This window comes from Lathamus discolor, chromosome 1 (genome assembly GCF_037157495.1).
Source record: "Lathamus discolor isolate bLatDis1 chromosome 1, bLatDis1.hap1, whole genome shotgun sequence".
Taxonomy (NCBI): domain Eukaryota; kingdom Metazoa; phylum Chordata; class Aves; order Psittaciformes; family Psittacidae; genus Lathamus; species Lathamus discolor.
Genome location: NC_088884.1, coordinates 93745993 through 93769398, shown reverse-complemented (window position 1 = coordinate 93769398; position 23406 = coordinate 93745993). Strand labels below are relative to the sequence as shown.

Below are 23406 nucleotides of genomic sequence, written 5' to 3'. Positions count from 1 at the left end.
TGGAAATGTTTTCTCAAATGCCTGCTTTTGAAGATTGCCTGTGATTCCATGTCTCATAGGATGAAGTGTGAGAGAGCACCATACTCCTTATCATCCTGCAGTGAGCAGTGTGCTGGTGAGGGTCTTTTCTCATCTTTGTAGCTGTCCCCTGAGAGCATCAAAACCCAGCTGAAGTTGCTGTGGGCTCAGGCCTATCACTATAACGTATGATAGCCTGGATTGTTCTTGAGCATTTCTGAAAGAACTAATACAAATACAGCTATATCTGTAGCTGTACAGCTCACCTACTGTAAGCTTAGTGGTGTGGAGTGGTCTTTATTGACAGATGAAGTGTGGATATTCATGAATATTATGTGCAGTGTCTTTATCTGTGCATATAGGCATTTCCTAGGCAGGATCAGACAACATGTTGGTGAATAAATGCCATTGTCTGAACATGGGTTGGTGACCCACACTTGGAGTCACCCACATGCCATAGGAGAAGGAAACATTAGAGAGAATGTGCTGCAAAAGCAGCTGCTATCCATGTGGAGAAAGACTGGCACTTCAGCAGGAATCACATTTTGAACCTGTTTTGGAAAGGTGTACTTTGTTCATCAGCACTGTGAGCGCTCAGCAGCCATGGGTCTCTGCCTTTTTTTTTTCTGCTCTGGATTTAGCAAAGAAAGTGTCTCATCCTTATGTTGTGGACTTAACAGATTTCCCTTTTGTCTCTACACGCTGGCATGATACCCTGAAAAGAGGGAGACAGCTACCCACCCCCCTCCACAGCTTTCTAACTTTTATGGTATTTCCTTAATAGGACAGTTTTGGCAGTCCAAATTTTTCAAAGTGGGGGAAAGCCCCTTCCATCATTTGACCCTGCAGATTTCTGCAGGCTGAGTGGGCAGTTCTGGCTGGCAAAACCTGCTCATGGAAATGTCTGTTCACATTTCAGGGACACAGGAGTTGCACAGTAGCATCTTTAAGCTTCCTCCTTAGTGTGATTGCATTCTGTATGCTATTTTTCTATAAGCATCAATAGGACCCTATGGGGAAGAAGCACTACAGGTTCTACCCTAGCAGTTGTCTCCTGCAAAGGAGATGCATTTGGGCTAGAGGGAAAATAACATGGTGCATATATGCAAATATGAGTGAGAGCAACTTGCGACAGAGAGCAAGCCACAAGGCAGGTAGTTCACAAAAATGTGTCTCTGAAAATCTCATCTTATTTGAGGTAGATGTAGGCTAAGAGTAAATCTTCTCTTTTTATTGTGCCACATTTCTGTGGGGGGACAGATTTTTTCACGGAATTATTTCATTGAAGAGGTGAGCCTAGCTTCAGGAAATGGCATAGTTCCTTGCCTGTTATTAGCAAATACATAAAGTGTGATCCTAGGTACCATCTCTTCTTTGTCTGGAGGGGAGCTGAAGGAATGTGTCCTTGCTCCTCAAGCTGTCAGTCTATGTCAGATACTGCAGTGGCTGTTGGTGGCAATACAATGTCATTGGTTAGAGATCTTTTTCACCTTAATAACTTTAACCACATGGAACAAGTCAAACTTTGCTATACAATCAGCTCTCCAGAGCAGCAACCACACTAACACTTGTCACAGGCCCCCCCTATGCTCACCCCAGGCACCTTAAGGCATGTTCTCCATTTGCACCTGTCTCCATAGGAGAGCCCAGGTGGTGAATAGCAGGTTTTGTGATAGGTTGGATGTTATCATGGGACACCTTCAGATAACGGTACCTCCTTTCCCAAGTCCCTTACTGGCTTTCTTTCTTCCCAGCACAAAAACTAGTTAAACAACCTCGGGCTGGGCCTGGCCCTGAAAAATGTCTTCACTGAATTTGCGTAACAGAGACCATCTAAAATACAAAACATTTTGAAGGTTAATAGCATTTTAGCAACATATGAATGACCCTTACTAAAAAAAAAAGAATGGTGTTCCTTTTAACCTAGTGCTTTGTCTCTAGTGTTATTAACAAAGAGAGCTCCAGATTACACAGAACTGCCTCCTTTCAGTTATGTACCTGGCCAATAGTACACCCTGGAGACTGATTCTTGTTTCAGTCTTGCATTTTTTAGGATTTTTTCCTAATATCATCTTGCGTCAGCAAGTTCTGTTTCTCAGAAACTTGGCCATCAGAGAAAAAGAGGTGGGTTTTTTTCTCATTTTAGTGGTAGGATTTCTCTTTGGAAAGGTTAACAACAGCCATACCAGCCTGCTCTGTACCTTTTCTTGTGGCTTTTCCACATCTCTTCTATCTGCAGTCTTTTGTCCTTCAGTTTATACATCTTTTTGTACTGTATATGCTCTATTGGCATCACTTCAGCTGTGGTTCTTGTTCCTGAATTGGTTGGGAGATGCAGCTTTTCCAGTGATTCCTAAAGGAATACTTGCTTAATTTTGTTTCTCTTTTTTAGAGGCTACATGTTGGCCTGGTCATCTCTTTATGATAAGCACTAAGCATAATAATTTCCAAGGACATTTCTGTACTTCTTGAAAGTCAACTTCAGGTGTCCCTCAAAGACCCACGTGTGCATCCAGCATATCCAAACCAAAACTCATTGGATTATGTTAGATTTGGATTGGTTTAGGCTTCGATTACACACCTCAGGTCTGCCATCTAGTACAACAGGTTAGTGCCCTCAAAATGTCTAAAGCATCTAGTTGATTCATAGCAAGCCATTTGTCCCCCTTTCCTTGTCCTTCCTGGAGATTGCCAGGTTGGCTGCTGAAGTCAGGTAAGAACTGAGCTTTCCCTTGACCTTGCTGTGCTGCAAGCACAGCACTTCTTATGTTCCCTTAGGGATCCAAGTGCTTCCATTCCATGTTGTTTATCTTCTTTTCCTGGCACAGGCCTTTATAAAATGATCTAACAAAAAGGTGTTTGGCCTTGATGATGAATTAGTGCTATTGGAATTTGAATTTCAAATTATTCCTGTCAGAGAGGCCGTACTTCTGGAAGAGGATCAGAGGCTGTTCCTTCTAGTAAAGCAGACAGAGCAGGAAATGATCAGCCGGCCCTTAACAAAATCATAACTAAACATTTATTTTGAGCCACAGTGGAAGAGACCCAGACTCATAAATCAACCTATTAAGCCTTCAGACATGAGTTTTTGGAACCTCCTAGGCATTTCTTTTTTCTGATGCTGATAAGAAGTCTTTTAAGGGTGCAAGCTCTGTGATATCATTAAGGACAAGAGTGAGTGATGTTGCTCCAGGCCTTGAATGGAGGCAGTGATTGACCTTACCCCTCCATAGCAGCAAATTCAGCTCTGAATATTTATTACACATAAGCACAAACTGAACTGAGGTACCAGTTCATCAGGAAGCAGATGTAGTCATGTGTAGAATAAGTACCATTCCCTGAACCATTTTAAGGAGGTACATTGAAAAAAGCAAACCCTGCCAAAGCCAAATAAATAATTTCAGAGCAAACAAATGCACTCAGTGAATGTATCCCTTGCCACCATTCTTTAACAACATGGAAGCAGGTGCTGATACTTCCTAAAATTATTTTATTTAATTATTTTTAAAGAGATCTTGATGGATACTCTGGACTAACCTTCTCCAGACCATAACTGTTTTCCAGGAGCAGCTGGCAGAACATATTCAGCCAGAAGTGTTGGCTGCGGTGTGTGTCCCAGGAGCTCAGCTTTGGCTGTGAAGTAGGACACACTCTCTTAGATCTTTGTGTACCACTGCTTCAGCTTCTTGGAGAGACATGGGGACCCTGACTTTGTCCTATTTTGCTTCCTGGATTATTAGTTAGGTGTGTAGGAAGTTGTCAGGAAGTGGCCTTACAGAGGGCAATCCCTTTGAAAAAGGTTTTCAAGGGCTGTGTCTCTGTCTAGCACTGCTCATGTGGATAGGACCTCCATACTGCCTGTTAGTGATTTTAGACTTTGAAGGTTAAGCATAGCCCCAGTGAGTGGGGAAAGCACCTATTGTCTTTTTGCAGTTCAGTTCTGCACCATGGAGGACAGGAGGCCTTTTGGTGTGTCTGAAATTGAGCCCTTCCATAAGACCTGTGTGCAGTCTTAGTACATGGGCTTATCTTGTGATCTGCAGAGACAACAAGCCTTCAGCTGAAGGTTTATGGGCAAAGAAAAATACAAATTGTCTGCACTTAACATCATTTAAATTTAGGAGTCAGGCAGCTAGTGTTATTTTTGACTGTTTACCCAGCTCTAATTCCCTTGGAAGCTTAAGGAAAGAATAATTAACCATCTTTTTGGTTATATAGCAAAAAGATATATACCTCTTTCCTCATACAGAACATTAAAATAAGGGCCTGTAGTTACGCTGTATAAAGTCTGATTAGTAGGTGTACAATTTCAGACTCCTGTTGAGTGGCTCTAATGACGGGTAATGGTTCCTCTTGCGCAATTTTGTGCAACTTGGTGTTTTGCTTTGTGCAGGTGCTGGCTAGAAGCAAAGAGACAATGCACAGGCAGCTTAGCAATGAAAAGGTATGCCACTGGGCCCATTTGGGCCCATTTGGGATGAGCACTACAAACTTCACTTGCACTTCTGCCATCTCCGAAATTATGAGTAACAGAGCACCCCAGGTACCTGTAGCCCTCCATAAGTGTTATAAGCTGTAGGATTTACCAAGGGAAGCTTACACTGTCCGCAGTGTGCGCCTTGTCATCCCAGTAGACTTTCAGCCTACTGGGATGGCAGGGATAGTGGCTGAAAGTCTTGCACCATAACCCACGATCTCTGCTGAAAATCACTTTTACACTTATAATTCTGGCATTTCCTGACCCCTGAGGATTCTGCATCTATGAATCTATGATTCTATCATTCTGCAGTGATCTCTTTGGGATTCACCAAAAATTAAGAACACACCACAAGGCATAGGAGGTAAAGCAGCTTTGCCACAGGGGAGAAGCTAGGGAAATGCAGCTTTGTACCTTCCCTTACGTCTACCTTTGTTTGTTTGAAGTTGAAGATAAATCATAAGCCACAGGGCTGGAAGCCATTTTACAGCTCATGGTGTAGGAATGGGTGGGTGTGGGTCCATGCATTGCTTCAGAGTAAACCAGAAGTAAGCAGGTTTATTTTGCATGCTTGTTTAAGGGAACTGTGCTGGGAAAGGAGATGTGAGGAACAACATAGAGTTTGGTTTTGCTCTGCAAATTATCCATGTGTCTTTTGGGGTATTTTGTTTGTAACGTGGTTTACACAGATAAAGCAGAGCTAGTCGCTAAAAGCAGGTTGCAGGTAAGAAATGTCTATTGATGGAAATAGTGAAGCAAGGGCCTCTTCTCCCACATTTACTGTTTAAGGAGGCAGCAGTAAGTGCTGGAGTGACCCTGTGAGTTGCTGTGAACAGGACAGGACAGCCTGAGCAGCTAATGGATGTGTAACACTGAGTTGAGCTCTTGTAAACAGGTTTTCCTCTAATACACTTCTTTCTCCCAACCTCTCTTAAGGGTGTTTCTTTGTCTTTTCAACCCCTGTGATGCAACACCAAACAAGGCCATTCCTACGCAGCGCATCCAGCCTGCAATGTGTAGGGGCCACCAGGAAACCACCATCAGTCCTTCCCAAGGGCTTTTGCCTCACTGAGAAGGACAAACAACTAAAGGAAAAGAAAGCTAAACCAAAGGGATGGACAGGCAAATGTGGAAAAGTCACAATAGACAAAGAGGCTGTGAAAATACCAGCATGTCTGTCTCAGCAGTTGCCAGTGCTAAGGCCTCTTCTCCTCCTTCTGCAGGTTTACATGGGCTGCCCTTATGACTGCAGTGGGACTAATCAGACAGTAAGGATTACTCATGTGAGTAAAAGCTTGTAGGCCTGAAGTGCCAAGTGTTGCTCACATTCACCCTTATTTTTCCCAGCATTGACTACGCTCTGGGAGATGTGCACAGGAGTATTTTCCGGGGCCCTGAGCTTTTTAGCAGCAGTTGCAAGGTTAATTTGAGCTCTCTTACAACCTTCTGACCCACAACGTGCTATGGGGTGAAAGGTGCTTTGTTCTGCTTCCAGTTTTGTCTGAGTCTGGGGAATGGACAGCCTGGGGAGGTAATGTGCTGTCCAGGCAATGAAGAAAAGTCCAGCAGTGTCAGCTCTGCTTGACGTTCATGATTGATCCTGAATTTCTGTCTTAGCAGATGGTCAGGTGAAGCAACTCCTTTGCGATGTCCTGTACCTTTGTTTTATAAATGGCTTAGTCAACTTCATGACTGGTTCCTATCCAGTGGATACTTTGGATCAGGTCTAGCCCTGCAATGCTTTGTTGAAAAGAAGTGGCTGAAATGAGGGGATTAAGACAAAACACTTTTCAAATAACCAAACATGCATGTGAGCTGCAGGCAGTGAGATGTGCTGGATACAGCACTAGCCTCTGACTCAGGATACTGGCTTCTAATCTTTGCTAGTTGTTATCTACATGGTTGTACCTGATAGGAGCTCTGCTTCTGGGTTAGGAACCAACAGCACTTGCTGCCATAAAAGCAGAGAAAAAGGCAGAGTCAGGCCCTCAGGCAGCAGAAATCTCCCCATACACCTTGTGGTATCAAGTACTCCCTGTGGTATCTGGTTCTCCTCATACCATTGCAGCTCTGCAGCCTTCAGGGCTGACCCAGCAGGCCACATTCATATAGGACAGAAATGTATTGCCTGTGAAGTTACAGCCTGCAGTTAGTTGGCTCAACTATATTTTATTAGGTGCATTTGGTGTGAAGTGTTTGTGTTTGAGAAGCACCAAGTGGCTGCGCTGAGAGCTGCTTTGGAAGAAGCCACTACAGTCTGGAACTGCTCAAGAGACTTGTGAAACACATGAGCTTAGCAAGTGCTTTCCATCCAGCTGTAAGACTTCTTGTTTCTGTTTCATGATAAGAAGCAAATGCAATGTTTGACTGGTTTTGTGATGATTGTACTTTCCGTGTCATTTCCACAGAACTAATTCACAAACATACGAAGAGATGCACTCAGCTTTGCTACTCATCTCCAGGGTGGCACTGGGTTTGTGCTTTACCTTCTCTTAAAGAAAAGACTTAAACATTTTTTGATAGATAAGGTGTACATAAAGAAGATCTTAATTTAATTTCAAAGCCATTAAAATATTTTCTGTCATGGAACTTAATGAGCAGACATCTTTCATCTGACTTACCCCTCTGTGTGGGGGGAATTAGGAGAATTTGTAACAAATGGCTTCTTTAAAGAATGAATAAGGGTTCATAGTTACAATAAGCTGCCTAAGAACTCCGAATGATCTTATCTTTTTAATGAAAATGACTCTAGTGTGAGTATTATGCCAGCTCTGACTTCATGCTGTCACATTTCAGATTCCTTACTCACATTTGCTGTTAGAGCTAGTGTTCAAAGGTGGATTCACCAAGGATAAAATTTACTTTGTGAGAAGATTTTTATTTTTCAGTTCGCTGCCATTTCAGCTTCCCTCCTGGGAAATGATGAGTGCAATATAATAGCTGCTGGGATTGCTTGCTGGCTGAACAAAGCACTCTTCATTCATGCTGGAGGCAAATGCTTCATGGCTGTGCTTCTGTAAGACAGGAATGAGTAAAGTTTGTAAGAGTAATCCAGGAGAAGCATTCACTGATTACCTACAGGAAAATTTCACTGTGGTGGTGTGCAGCCATGGAGCCCATCCCTGTTCCTGAGCTCTGCCACTGGTTCTAATGATTCCTCCTCTCCTTAAGCAGATACCAAATATCTTGCTAGTCCCTTCTTCTGGAGGAATAGAGAGGGATGGGGTAGAGGCTGGAAAGAGGATCCTTGGGAATTGTCCACACATCTTCTGCCCATGCCTCAAAAAAAAAAAAAAAAACCCTAAAAGGCAATTACTTGCCTACAAGCCTGTGTGTTTCAAGGTTAAGCCAAGCAGGATTCCTGATGTCTCAGGCACTAATCTCTAAGAGACATCCTATGGATTACTTGCCTTTATCACCAGACGTATTGGTAGGTCCAGGGGATGTTAGTGATGTCTGTTATGTCTGTTCCCTAAGAGCAAGGGCAGGATTTGTTCCTGAGGTTGGGGGACCAGCTTGCCTCTTTGCCAGATTAGAAGCACAACCTTTCCAACCAGTTTGTCAGCTCAATTATTTAGCAACCTGCTTCGTTTATGCTATAAAACCCAGCTCCTGCATTGAATGTAGATTGCCAGAGGGCACAGGAACAACAGAATGAGTTGCTTTAAATCTTCTGCATAGACTACAGCAGGCCTTAGAGATGTAAAAAGGAGGTTTCTCTCTAGCTGATAGATTTATTCTCAGCCGCATTCCTGCGACCCCAGTGGAGGAAATAGGCTGAGCAAATGGGGCAGAATACAGCCCATGAAATGTGGTTAGAATAGTGAGAGCTCAGAGCAAAGGGCAAAACACGTTCTGCATGGCTGGGGGATTAAAGTCAGACTGGTAAACAACAGGGGCTTTAACTGCCTACAGATCTTTCACCTGACAGTGTTTTTAAACTTGTTTGGACTCTAACAGAAATGAAGGTGAATTAGAGGGAGATTTTCCTTGAAACCTGGGCTAAAGAGACTTGAAGATGTTAATACTCACCTTGGGCTCAGACACCCTAATTTTAGTGAGCTGCTCAAGGCCTGGAGACCATGAGGTTTTCCTTACTCACTTTACTCACAAGTATGCAGTTAAAGGCAAGCCCAATATGCATGATTTGCACTTTGATCTGGCTCTGATCTGTCCCAGAGTTTGGAGATTGCTCCGCTCATCATTTCATTGCCTTTGTCACTTACAGGGGATGTTCATTGGGTTGCTCAAGCAAAAGGGCAGGCTGCCTGCCATTGGGAGTCTAGAGTGCAATGCAAAGTGCAGGCAAACCAATCCAGCAATGCGTTTCATAGGCAGTGCTGCCATGATGGTGGTCAGCAGATAGGAAGGCTTACCAAAATAAGCAGTTCTCAAGTGACTCAATCCTGTGCACTGCCAAATATTCTGGTTTGATCCAGCAAAGCTTTTGAGATCATGATCAGCTTTGAGAATGTGAGTAGGTGCACTGCAGTGATGTGGATTACCCCTGTGCTCCTGCAGGGACAGCACTCGCAGGATCAAGCCTTGGATTGAGGGACCATGTGCTGGATGAAGAGAGAGAGGTGGCACTCCTGTCACAGAGTAGCACCCTGGAATTTAGGGCAAAAGCACATTGGGCTTTTTAGTTTAATGCCAATATGCCTCATGTCCTCAAACTGCGCAAGCTAACATCAACAAAACACCAGTTTCTCTTATTTGCTAACAGCAATGTCAGGCACAAACCCAAATTCTTTCTGGGTGTCAAGTAAGTCAAAGACTGTAGAGTGCCCCAGAAGGGGATTCTTGGGGATTTATGTTCCATCAACAAGACGAGTGATAATTAAAGCCTGAACTTTTCTGCTAAGCTGGGAAACAAAAAAGGACCGTCTTAATTCCTTAAATTCCTCATGCCAGGCTGTAAAATATATTCTATTCATGCCTGTGTCTTGCTGCTTGTTCTCTCAGTGTCTCTTTCTTCACCATTCAGCCACCTGTTTGTAACCAGTGTCCTGCAGGTTCTCAGGGCAGCTTTCTTCTCGGCTCTCTCTGCCCTTGGCGTTGTTGCTTTGACACTGAATCCTTCTTGTCTGCCAGAGACAGTACATTAGAGCTCCCTGCCTTGACCAGCTCCCATAACTTCATTCCTGGAAAGTTTCTGAGTTTCCTGGGTGATAAAACATGAGCAACATTTGCTCTGACCTAGATAATTTCTGAAGGCATTCAGCCCTGTTTTGTTATGAAGGTTACTCAGGGTGGGTGGTGGGGCATGAGAATTCCCAGGGATGGCAATTCCTGAGAAGTGTCAGGAAGTCGCTGCCTGCACCTTTTACTCTATGAGATTGTTTTGATCAGGTTTTGAGTAGATGCTGAAAAATACATCTGAAAAGCTGGAGGATAAGAGACACGCACTGAACAAATCAGCATGTTCCAAGATTGCCTGTGCCAGCACTCACCAAAAAGGGCGGAAAAAGGAGGAAAGTTGAAAAATTCCAAGCCCCAGCTCTGTATGTGTAGCAGCTGTCAAACTATCACAGATCCAACTATTATAGCTTGGGTTAGAGTAATATAATAGTGGAGTGTTTGTTAGGCTTGTAAAAACCTCCAGTTATCCACTGGAGACCAAGCTAATGAATCAAGCAGGACTGTGTTTAAAACTGTTAAAAAACCCTATAAAATGACCCCAAAATACCCACCCAGTAAACAACTCTGGAAAGTTGTGGGTTGACTGCATGAAATGTTTTTTGGGATTTATTTTGTTGCTCTGCATTATTTATCCCCTTAAAATTAATACTGTATGCATGATGGGTAGCTCGTCAGAGGTGGCTTTACAGAGACTTATGGGGAAGTTCACTAACAGTTTTCAAACAATTACTTTGGAGTCTGATTCTGTTCTCATTGATTCTGGAGTAAATGGGAAATAATTGTGTGCACTGCATGTCTGTTTGCCTAGGGAATACTATGACTTTGAATGCCTCATTTTTGTGTCACATTGTGACATTTGTCACCTGTGACATTTTTGTGTCACAGGTCACTCCAGATACTCTCAGTTATTTTATCTGTTTTTTACTACATTTCTTGTGCAGAAGGATCTTCTGCTGGCATTGATGTATTGGCTTCAGTGGTGACATGCTGCATGTCTGCTCCCAGCCCCTGGTCATGGGAGCAGCATCACTTTCAGTAGATATTAAAAAGCTTCAGTTTTGAACTTTGGAAATGTTCAGTCTCAGGTCCCATCCTTAAAGAAAATAATAATAATTAAAAGGCCTTCTTAGTGGCTTAAATAAAATACTGGAACTGAACCAAAGCCCTAGTTCTGACAACCCTCAGACTTGGAGGAGGCTCTCAAACTTGCATTTTCACTTTTTTATTCTTGTAAATATTATCTGTCTATAACCAACAGTCTATCAGTGGTAACATGGGTGGGTCTGGCAGTCCCAAACCCACCAGACAAACCAGACACAGTGGATGGATCTCTTGTGACAGAGATCTGGCCCCTCAACCCTTTTGGAAGTGGGGGAAAAACACATGGAAATTTGGAGACTAAAAGCCAAAATAGTTCCATCCTAGGTGGCTTGCTCTTTCAGTCTCTTTAGTAGAAGCCTGGGTTTCATGATGAGATGTTATGTCACACATTTCATCACAGTTTAACTGCCCAGAGAGAAGAGGTAGACCATCATGAGAGATGTTTCCAGACCAAACCTGGTAACTAAATAGCAGTCTTCACAGGACAGTGTGGTGTCATTTCCCAGTCCCACCTGGTCGGATGGCACTGGCTTTCTTCATGAGAATAATCACCATATTTGCTCAAAACAAAGCATTTACTTTTTGTTTGTAACTTCGTTTCCTCTCAGAAACACATGAAAACTTTGTAACAGGATCGTTTAGAGCCAGATCCCCTCATGCGCACCGACTTCACCTTCCGTGAACCTTTCCAGCACATTGGCAGCTCCTGGTAGCGTGGCTAAAGGTCATCTTCTGCAGCATCTCTGCCATCAGGAAACAGGAAGGTTCAAGCTAATATTATGCCAAATTAACAGACAGGGTTTTAATGCAACATCAGTTATGTATGAGTACTTGCAAAAGGAATCCTGGTCCTGCTTCAAGGAAAGCTCTTGGGTGTGCACTTGAGGCTAATGTAAGTACAAAGCCCAAACCTGCTTTAAACATAAAAAAAAAAAAAAAAACAAACAACAAAAAACAACCAATTGGTTGTAACAGGTAACTTCTCCTGCTTAAATTTTGTCATAGTGGCAGTAAGGCAGTCTGAAGACAGCCATCAAAGAAATCTTACTAGCGGTTTTATACTGTGATATCCAATGAACTGGTGAAGAACTTACATGATGTGACACTGTGAAGCTTCACATTTCATTATTAAAGCTCTCCAAGAGGTGAAGGAGCTTGCAAAGCTCTCTCAGTATCACTGTTTTAAACAAAATACATCACCCAAGTAGATAGCTCTGCAGGAGAAGGATTTATGTGAGGTCTGGTAACTAAAGGCAACTCTGGTTCTGATCTTTAGAAGTAACAATTTCTTTGCCACTGAGATGCCCTCCTTGAGAAAACATTTTGCCTCCAAAGAACCAGGATTTTACTGTGCTACTGATGGAAGGAGGTAGAATGCTAGATGGGAATCTTTGTGCCCTCTCAGAAAACACTTGATTTTCTTTTAGAAGCAAAAATACCATTTTCCATTTGGTTACGGTTTGTGAGTCTGCAAACCCGGTTTGCTGAGCAGATCAAAGCAAGGTATGTCCCTGTCTTTTTCAGACAGACACCTCAGCCACCTGCATTGAGGAGAGCATGTAAGCCTGTGTGTAAGTCTTATAGTGTACTTCACATCATGCTGCAGATGAAGCATGTGCGCAGGATGTAGGGATGTGCTCCATGGCCAGTGCCAGCTTCAAGCACCTTCCCCAGTTAGGGTTCAAAAGCAGAAGCTGATAGTTCTTTCCATGTTCAGGATGACAGGGAGGTTCATAAGAAAAGATCACGCTCCTATTCTGTGCTGCGCCAAAATTAGAAATGGGACTTCTCTACACAAGGGCTGGTCAAGATGGGTAACTGAATGAAGAGTTGTGTTAAGGAACAGAAAGGTTTCAGCTAGGTATAAAATACTGACAAAGGTGCTCACTGACATGTTTGCCTAAGTAGAATGCACTTCTGAAAAAGAGATGACACAGCATTTATAAGATATCATGGTCTCTTTCTCTTATGATGAGAAGTGTCTGAGTCAGAGCCTGACCATGTGTTCTGCAGGCAGAATAATTTGGATTAAGAAGCTAAATGCAGCTTTTATTTTGCAATAAAAGGATGTTTACACTGCCTTGAGATGTTCTGCCTCTTCTCTGTGGTTGGAGAGCCTTTGCTTCATCATTGGTAACTAGCCTTAGTTAATTCCTTGGAGTCGTACAATGCCTTTCCTGGTCATGTCTTGTGTATCAAGATCCACACTTTATTTTCAGCATCACGGTTACCTTAGCCACTGCTTCTTAGATGTGCCATTCCTGGAGACATTCAAGGCTGGATGTGGTGCTGAACAACCTGATCTAGTTGAAGATGTCCCTGCTTATTGCAGGGGGATTGGACTAAATGACCTTTGAAGGTCCCTTCCAACCCAAACTATTCTATGATTCTTACTTGGCATCATAAGGGCTTCTCAACAATTTCAGAAATGATGCTCAATGAACTTTAAAGAACAGCATGTTCTCAGAGATGCCCAATATTAGCATCACCCTGCCAACCTATCTGAATTGAAGCCAGTGTCAGAGACAGATCCTGCTTTTCCTCCGACATTTTATAAAAGCTTGCAAATTCTGACCATAGAGCATGAGTTACAGGACATTTCATTTCCCTTTCAGGAGTGCTGTTCACAAGGGTTTACATTTGACATATGAGATGTGAATCAATACCCTTCCATTTCTGCCCTGTCATGTCTTGTTTAATTGCAACATTACACAAAGCCCCTGTGTGTGCTTGGACAGATGATGTTAATATAATCAAGGCAAATTCTAAGGGAAAATCTAATGCCTACAGTGTTTGAGGAGAGGTCACCCAGCAAACCATCTTGTTGTGAAGTAGTAGCAAGGCCATAGTTGGCATGCATGGTCATTGTTAATCCAGGGTGTAGCTGCTTTTAGCATTAACAGGTTCAGAGGTGTATACGATGAGGAGGGAGGACCCACACTTGGTAATTTGACAGAGCAATTGTCTGCCTGGAAGTCTAGTGAACAAATGTAATTAAAAACATTCCTGTCTCCAGCACAAGGCTTGTGAATCTGCCTTGGCTGTCTGTAATTAGTGGTGCTGAGTGGATGTATTGGTTTTGGCATAAGATTATTGGTACTTCCCTTGCTTATGGTCCTACTGTTTTCATAGAATCACAGACTGGTTTTGGTTAGAAGGGACCTTAAAGCTCATTCTGGTCCAGCTCCCTGCCATGGGCAGGAATATGTTCCATGAGGCAAGGTTGCTCCAAGTCCCATCCAACCTGACCTTGAAAACTGCCGGGGATGGGGCAGCCACAGCTTCTCTGGGCAACCTCTGCCAGAGCCTCACCACCCTCACAGGGGAGAGCTTCTGCCTAAGAGCTCATCTCAATCTCTCCTCTGTCAAGTTAAAACCATTCCCTGTTGTCCTGTCCCTACAGGCCTTTGTAAAAAGCCCCTCTTCAGCTTTCTTGTTGGCCCCTTTAGGCACTGGAAGCTGCTTTAAGGTCTCCCTTGAGCCTTCTCTTCTCCAGGCTGAACAAGCCCAGCTCTCTCAGCCTGTCTCCATAGCAGAGGTGTTCCAGCTCTCAGAGCATCCTCATGGCTTTATGGTGGCATGTTCCTTGGGATATCCAGAGGAGTTCAATATCAAAAGTGATCAGGAAGGAGCAGAGCAGGAAGCAATGTCAACAGGTTTAAGATCAAAGGAGAGCACTGCCCTGCTGCTTGTGTACTCTTTAAAGAAAACACTCTGAATTTCAGCACCTCTTTAATGAAGCTCAAGGTAGAGTGATCTCCTGTTACTGATATAATGAGAAGACATAGACCCCTTGCATGAGGAGGGGAAAAGAACCATAAATTTAGCAAATACACACTGTCCCAGGACAGCAAGAGGGCAGAGCAAAGCTCACTGCCCAGAAAGCCCTGTTAACTATCCTAACCCTCACCTGCAGGCCAAGCTTTCAATCAAAAGGGATTGTTTTCTTTTCCCTTCTTTTCCACAACTGTGTGAATGGCTGAGCAGAACTCTTTGAAATAAGCGGTGTCTGCAAAGTGCTCTGTGCTTTTGAAACTCAGGCTGCGAATTTAGCCACCTCTTTGTAAAGATCTTTATCTATAAATTAGTAGTGCTTCAGCTTCCCTGTCTATATGACAGGTCAAATGATTCCTTCTTCCTTAAGGGTCTCAAACAGGGGGAGTGGAGCAGAAATGCCCTTATCTTGTAGGAAAACCTTGTTTAACTTCACGTGGATGGGTACATGATGGGCCTAACCGAGCCACTCTTTTCAGAATATAATAAGGAATGTGATCCTTTTCATAACTGTTTTATAATACCCTCTATGAGAAAATTAATGATTTGATAAAATGGCATAAAATATGCATAGAAAAGTTATTGTGTGTGATTCAGCAAGGTGACCTTTTCTCATAACAATTCACATGCCTGCCTTTTTCTGGGTTTCTTCTTCTCTCTGGTTTCTCTGTCATTTCTGTTGGGGCTCCTTTATTCATTTCATCAAATTCTCCCTGACTTTTTCATCTCTCTCTTCCTCTCTGGGGCAGGTGAGAAGCAGCAGCAGGGGAGGAGGAGAGGGACCTGTGTGACAGCAGCTTTTTCCCAGTCATCAACCCTGCAGTATCACTCCATCCAGGGAAGCAAAGGACTTTCCCAGGACTGTTTCTCATGACTAGAGGAGGAAAGGCAGTATCTGAAGAGTCAGTACCTGAGCCAGGAAAGACTAGGCTATTACCCAACTATGGCTTTTAGTTCCCAATGTAAGGGCTGGGTGGAGAGCACCTATAGGTGTGGTTGCGAAACTGGCAGTAAAATGTGTTTCCAATCTCTCTTCATGAGTAGTGGAGATCACACACAAGGTAACTGATCAAAACCAGAGAAGATGTGAAAACTGCTGGTATTGCCTCTGTTTCTTTGTATTACCATTTCCAAAGGAGCTGTGGCACCACAGATAAACTGAAATAGGAGCTTTCATAGTTATTTGAGAAAATATTTAAGGCTTTGAAGGAAGTGTCAGTATGAGGCTGGAATATATCATCACTCCTTTGTGCAAGTCTGTGAGGCAGCACTGATCTGTTTGAGCTCTGACAGCTCAGGATCACTGAAACACAGGGCCTGCCATTAGCTTCATAGCAGATGACTGTGCTTTTCTAAGATGTAACGAACAAGCCAGCTTTTCCATCTTTCATTCCTTCTGCTGTTCCTTCGCTGTTTTAGTCACATTGCTCTCCTTTACTCTCATCTCATCAGCTCAGTGCCTGCAGTCCTGAGTTACTGCAATGTGAACGTCTAACAAGCTCTGGCTGTCTGACCGCTGGCAAGTGGAGCTCTGTCATTATTACTGCCTGCCTGTTAAAAGGGTGAGCAAGGCTGGCTTATTCTCTTTCCCTGCCCCTGACCTGCCATCACATCCTTCAGCACTGATGGTGAAGGTACTTCATACTCCTCGCAGAGAACGGCCTCCTGGAAGAGCACACGATGCAGACTAATCTGCATGCCCTTAAGAAGATCCTGGCCTTCTGGACTGCATCACAACGGTGCGTACCCCAGCTCCACAGCTTTGCTGCTCCTGTGCAATTCTTTCAGTCAGTTTGGCATTTTACTCCCCACTTGGGCACACCAGGTCTTCTGTGAATCATTTCCTGGCAGACCTTTTGGTGTGGCTTCCTCATCTGTCTTGAAAACTTTTGCTCCCTTTAGTGACAGTTGAAGGCAGTTCACTGTATCTTGTTTTGTCTGTCTTGTTTTGTGAGGGATTGGACACTCTCAGACCAGGTGACCTGGGAGGCTGCATTTTTCTGTTACCTCTCATTTCTGTTTCTTCTTCTTCTAAGCATGAAACTGTTTAGGTCAACACAGTTGAATCTGTTGTGCTGATACAACCAGCTGTGCACAGCAGTTCCAGCCCTCTAGCAGCAGCCTGTGAATGGTACTGTCAATGGGATACTTTGTTTTCTTCCTTTGCCTCATGCTCAGTCCCTGCAAAGACTCTGTACAGTCTCCATATTGTGACAAGGTGTGTTTCTGTCCTTGAATGTCTTGTTATAGATGATAAGTTGATCTGAATAGCATCATATCGCACTAGGAGCTTAATTACAGGTGGACATTGTGTCATTCGGACAAGTCGTGTGCTCACTTGGGTTGCATGTTTGATCAACAATAATATGAAGTATATGATATTTGCTCCTTTTCTGTTGGTCTGTTTATTCAGGGGCTGTATATGCAACCGAACCATAGAATCACAGGATGGTTTGGGTTGGAAGGGACCTTAAAGCTCATCTAGGTCCACCTCCCCACCATGGTCAGGGACACTTTCCCCTAGACAAGGTTGCTCAAAGCCCCATCTAACCTGGTGTAGTAGTTGAAGTACTAGAAACTTCAGAGAGATCTATTTTCCAAACTCCACACTGAATTTTCAGTCTTCCAGGTGCAACTCTAAAAAACAATCAGCTTTGCCTTTGCAGAGACCGTGGTGGAGCGATGTATTTTCACCCAACAGGAGTAAGGACCTAATGGTACCAGGTATGGAGCAGCTTTGCTTTATAAGAACAGCATAGCTTATAATTTAATCTTGACTTTATAGAATTACAGGGCACCTTCCTTTTCTGCCAGGGCACTCTGTCTGCTGGTGTCACCATGCTTGGTACACATTGCTCTGAGGTATTTCAGAGCGTGGCCTCTCTCTTCTTGAGAGTGGATTGAGGGCATGGGCTTGTTTTCAGTGGTGCTGAACAAGTATTAAATGGTTACTCTTTCAGAGCTCTGTTGTCGTGTAGTCTTGAATTACTCTCTGATTCCTGACAACATTGCTGTTCAAGTGATTACTTTTCTTGGGTCCCGATTGATTGAGAATTAAAATAAAACTGCTTGGATTTTCGAAGGTATTTAATATCTATGACAATCCCAAGGAAATCATTGTTAGCTGTAGCTTAGACATACTTGAGCCTAGGTATTTTTATTAAGATGTCTAAGATTTTAGGTGTTTTACTAATAAGTCATTCCCTACCAGTTAGAGACTCAGGTGTTTCTCTTTCTTATTTACTTGAAGTGTTAAGTGTGACTTCCTCTACTTGGCCTCTTCCAATGTAAATAAACCACAATTTCTTCCAGTGATGGAAGCTGACAAGAGTTTAATTGCATGACAGCACAGGGTGACTGCCATCATGCTATCATGGCACCAAAGTTGCAATGCTGATGCAGTTCCTTAGAGACTGATGCTAAAGAAAACAGTTTCTTTCCCCTGTACTGAGCTTTAGCCTTGTTTTGCAGGGAGTCAGCCACATCCTTATTGTTTTCCTTTCCCATTCTTGAGCTCACACCTCCCACCTGCAGATGAGCAGCCCAGGAACGGTAATTGTTCAGTGGCAAGCATGTAATGCTGAACGCCTCTGTGGTGCCCAGAGCATGGGGCCAGCTCTTCCATGTGATGCCTGGGAAGAAGAGGAGGATTTGTTCCCAGCCATGCCTTGTTGTACTGCCTGGGACAGTACTGGTGGGAAGAAAGCCTTTAAGCCAGGCTTCACCAAATAATGCTGACCTAACTGGGAGCAGAAAGAAACACTTGACATTTGGCAGTTGCCACATTCTGTGTCCCTCAGTTTGGAGAAATAGCTGAGCAAATTCTGTTCTGCCTAATTTCATCAATAACACTCAACCACATGATTTGTACCTGGCATTGTTTTCATAAGCACAGCGGAAGGTTTATTTAGACCTGATGACTGGCAGTCGGTGACTTGATCTATATAGGGGAAGCAGAACTTCATCTGACTGTAAAAGGAAATGGAGGCACTTCAAAACTTTAGTCTGGAGGTTTTGAAAGTTAAAAAAGTAAATGTTAATTTAAGTGTGCCTGTACACATATGGTAAGTGTAGTTCTCATTTCAGGAAGTAATTGGTAAGATGTCTCATAAAGGACTAATAACAGGTCAGAGCAGATGGAGTCATCGTTCTGTGAAGAAGCTACATGTCTCAGAGTGGGTATGAACAGTAACTCCCAGCGGTGCATGACACAGACTTTACCACAGGTTTGTTCCTGTTTATTCCAAATGGCAACCCACAGGATTCTAGTTCTTGAGAGGGACTTATATGAGCTCAGGCTGTGCTGAAACAGAGTGATGAAACAGACTGTCCTAAGGGATCACACAGGACAGCATATCAATTCATTCCATCAGCATCTTGAAAATGTCTCAGACCAAGTTCATTGCTGGAGAGCAGACTGAAGTAATTTGTTTCAGTGGTTACATGCCGCTGGTCAATGGCAAGTCACATCTCTCATAACAACATACTTGACCTACAAACCTGGTAATGACAATTTGTGGATCTGAACCCACCTTTACTAGCTGAGAGATTTCGCTTCTGTGGCTTGTAGCTGAGCTGTGCTCCCATTGCTAAATCATTCACAGTCAAGGTTCCCTTTTTGTTTTTATTGGTTTGCATAGTGGTTACTTGTGAAACAGCATGTGAAAAAAAATTGAGCTACTCTTCTTACCAAGACTTTGAGGGATCCCAAGTGTATTTTGGCATTCAGACCTTTTAAATTCGGCAAGCCTCAGGCACTTGTCTTTCCCTATTTATTAAATAATACTATTTCTTTCAGGAAAAAAATAAGAGTTGATTTGAGCTCTTATGACAGAGGTAGGGTCCATGTATACATGGGGCAACTGAGATCACAGCTCTTACCTTTTGCCAGAATTAGATCTGAATCAGAAGCCTCACACTCCTGATACCTTTCCAAGCATTTTTCTTTGTTTTCTCTCACACCATTCAAAACTTTTCTCTCTGTTTCTGGGTGACGTCATGGTGACCCTGGTGGTCAGGGTGTTGGGATCCTACCAAAAGCCACTTACGGTGTGGTGACCTCATTGTCATGAGCTTACACCAGGGTTGTGCAAGCTGTATTTAATTACTAGCTGATAAGAGTCAGCGCTCCTAACTCGCTCTTACGTTAGATTACAGACCTCTTAGGTAGTTCGGTGGAGAGGGTGGAAGAGGTGGCAGCAGCAAAAACATACTTCTAAAGTAGAACAGCAATTAGGCAAAGCAAACCAAAAGGGAATGTTACATGTCAAACGTGACACAGTGTGTATAATTAATAAACATGACACTGAGCCCACAGAGGTTATGATGCAGTTGAGAAGGTGGCTATATTAGATAAACTAATGTTTCAGAAGTTTTCACCAGCAGGACACAGGCTGTGGACTCTCAGAGGGTTTATAGGAAGGAGGCAGCTTTGCCTGGGAGCAGCTCCCTCTATGACTGTCCCAAACAAGCAGATGTGTCTTAGAACTGTTGGAGGCTGGGTACTGTGTTTGATGGGGCTCTTTGCAGACCTGTATCTTTCCTTTTGCCCTATGAATCAAGGGCAAACGCATAAGGATGGGACATATTTTCTGTGCTTGGGTGGTTTTGTCTTTCTCTACTGGTTTCCCTGAGCTTTGCCAGTAATTCAGTGTAAATCATCCCTCACTGAAACAGGGAGAAACAACTGAAAGCCACCTCTTATTAAATGTTAGGCTACTGACTTGCACATAGCAGTGCAAGCAAAAACTCCATTTGTTTCTTAAACCTTTACAAAGCCACTAAAGCAGGAGTGACCAGTGACCTAGAAATACAGCAGCTGCATCTCTGGCAATCACTAAAATAGCTTCCCAGTGACCTAATTTCTCCAAGCAGTGGGCATCACACTGCACAAGCATGAATCCTTCCTAGTAAACTAATCAACTTCTTCCCACTGAGGATTTGGGGAGGTCACAGATGAAGTGGTACACTGGCAGGAACTGTGAGGTTTATAACTTCCGATTCATCTGACTAAGTCGCAGTTTTTGGACTCAGGCCAAATTAACCAGGACACATTAAAACTGCAGACACCTGAGCTGCTGGATGTTTTAGGAAATGCGACCTAGTATCTGTTGTTTAATCCCAAAGCTGCTGTGCTGTTTGCTTTTCCAATCCCACAAATATCCCAAGGGAGTGTGCAGTGTAGGCTTTCAAGGTGCAAAATCCACATAAAAGCCTACCCTGATTTTCAGACTTTGGGGCAGTTTCTCAGTGTTTCCTCCCACTTAGCCTGCAGTTTGCAGGAATGATGGAGTATGGAGCAGAGCAGAAGTTGCTATGCAAGCGTTGTTATCTGTACACTGATGTCTCTGATTTCCATTCTGCATCTCTGTTAGCCTTGGTAATAGCCTTCCTTTTTTACACATAGCTATTAGCCTGACCTTATCTCTGTACTTAACAGTATGATATGTTAGACACGCACTTAGGAAGACCCTGAAGAAGCTGTTCACCCCAACTGGCACACCCGAGGTTAGACACTGTTGTATGTAAACCCTTGGCAACTCTCTCCCAGAAGCTCATTTTGTTTTTAATTATCTTTCTTGCTTTCCCATTTTGATTTATGTAGAGCAACACTGACATCCATTGGCTTATTAACCTAATCATAAGTGCTGTACACACAGCAGGTATTTACTCAAGGTGGGGGGCTTTACAGGAGGCCTCCAGCTTCTCATTTAAGTAGGAGATGCTTGCTCTACAAAACACCAGCCTCATTCCTCCTGTAGCAACGTTTTGAACCCTCACTTCAGATACTGACTCTTGTGAAAAAACCCAGCAGTGAATGAAAGATTTAAAGCCTCAAACAGGGTGACTAAAACCAAGCCAAACCAAATTATTTTTCTGAGTGGGAGATGTGGAGGATTCTGATTTCATTCCAAAGAACCTGAAAAAGATTCAATTTATTTTTAATCTTGTCAGTGAATTGGTAGATATTTCCTGCAGATGTTCCATTGAACAGAACGAGTGTCTGTAGTAAATTTTTGACCAGTTGAAATCCCATTTCAAGGTCAAAGAACATAGCTTTGAGGAGGATTGAACTCACAAGCCTGTGGGCCCGTTTTTTTGTTGCCCCAAGGCACAGTGCAGCTATTGCTGTTTGTATCTGCAGTGAGGTGCAGCTTCTCCCTCGTGACTGAGACTACCTGAACTTTAACCAGCAAGGTCAGCACAGGTTTTTTCCCTTCCAGCATCACCAGAGATAGAGGGGAAAAGAAGTTATGCAGATTCATGTTCTCTGATTTGGAGTCTAGTTCATAGCTCTTAATTAGAAGGGAAGGTGTAAGGGCTATGCATCCTTCTTTGGAACAATAATAGGTGAGGAGGGGAGCTAGAAGTGCTCAGCATATGGTCTTCTGTTCAATTCAGCAATCTTGAGTCAGTCATCATGTCCACAGCACCTGAGAAGAGAGATCTTTCCTTTGTTTAGATCATCTCCAGCAGGAGAGCCCAAGTGATGCTCAGTGTATCAGAGAACTGCAGACTGCACTTTGTGGATAAGTGGACAGTGAGCAAGAGGGAAGCTCATGGAGAATCTTTGCCTCCTGTCATAGAATCATAGAATCCCTCCAAACTGCCACATGCTGGAAAATGCTTTTGTCTATCTGGTGTGATTTTAGCCCTCAAAGTATCTCTCCCTTGCTTGCCCGCCTCTTGCATTGCCACTTTGTATGGTCTCACAGCTTGCAAATCTTTCTGCTGGGTATTTTAGATATGCGTCTTAAACAGCTTAATCCAGAGTCTGTTCCCTTTCTGACACTCTGTCTTCTCCCTGCTGGACTCTGGGGACTTCTCTGCGGAGATACCTGGATGGTTTCCTTGCTTTCCCACCTCCCCCTGAAGTGCCTTCTATGCCTCTCCATGGATGCATGTCTGTAGCAAATGCCAGTGCATTGTTGCTATGCTTTCTGAAAGAAGAGCACATAATTTCTTTTTTTCAGGTCTCTCTCTTCTCTGGCTGATTTCCCTCTCTGTCACACAGAGCTGCTTTGCAAATCAGCCACGTACAGCATTTGGGTTTGCAGGGCCTGATCTTCCCGAGCCATTACTGAACACTGGAATTTCCCTGGGTGTTGACTTTCTGATGCCTGTTGAGTTCCTTTTCTCATTCCTGCAGTGTGTGGTTTCACAAGGAGTGGCTGGCTTTTGGCTCAAGTTTCTCTGACTATGCTTCGTATACATTTTCCATGATCAGGGAAGAAGACCGAGCAGGGGACAAAATCCTGCTGTTTGCAGATAACAAGGGATAACATTGTTGTGCTAACAGACATTTGCATAAGAGATAGGAAAACAGCCCCATTCATACCCTTCTGTGACAGTGCTGGGTCTTACAACTGCTTTGAAATTTGATGTGGGTTGTTGCTCAATTACATAAAGCAACCAGCATTGCCAGAGCTTTTTGCAGGCTGCAGGTGCACTGCACTTCCTTGTCCCAGATCAACCTGCAGCAGGGGGAGGATGAGGACAGCATTCCCGCCACTGCTGCAAAGCTCCCAGAGTCCTGTGGGAAACTACAGCCTGCTTATGGCTGTCTGGGATACAGGTTTCAGAGGATGGAAAGGAGCACCTCTGCTCTGGAGACAGGCTGAGAGAGCTGGGCTTGTTCAGCCTGGAGAAGAGAAGGCTCCAGGGAGACGTTAGAGCACCTTCCAGTGCCTAAAGGGGCTACAGGAAACCTGGAGAGGGGCTTTGGACAAGGGCCTGGAGGAACAGGACAAGGGGGAATGGCTTTAACCTGATGGAGGGGAGATTGAGATGAGATCTTAGGAAGAAGTTCTTCCCTGTGAGGGTGGTGAGGCTCTGGCACAGGGTGTCCAGAGAAGCTGTGGCTGCCTCATCCCTGGCAGTGTTCAAGGCCAGGC

The 23406-nt window shown here is 43.7% G+C and overlaps 1 protein-coding gene across 3 annotated transcripts in view; it reads left to right on the top strand.

The window, feature by feature from the left end:
* SHROOM3 (shroom family member 3) overlaps positions 1 to 23406 on the top strand; it is a 98924-nt gene that overhangs the window by 20536 nt on the left and 54982 nt on the right. For 2 of the 3 annotated variants that reach the window (XM_065686789.1, XM_065686778.1), the window contains exon 1: positions 16190 to 16251. In XM_065686789.1, the coding sequence (XP_065542861.1) occupies positions 16193 to 16251 (59 nt within the window). In that variant the 5' untranslated portion in view covers positions 16190 to 16192. Of the gene's footprint in view, positions 1 to 5718; positions 5779 to 16189; positions 16252 to 23406 lie in introns of those variants that run through there. The other variant, XM_065686797.1, reaches the window with a different exon arrangement.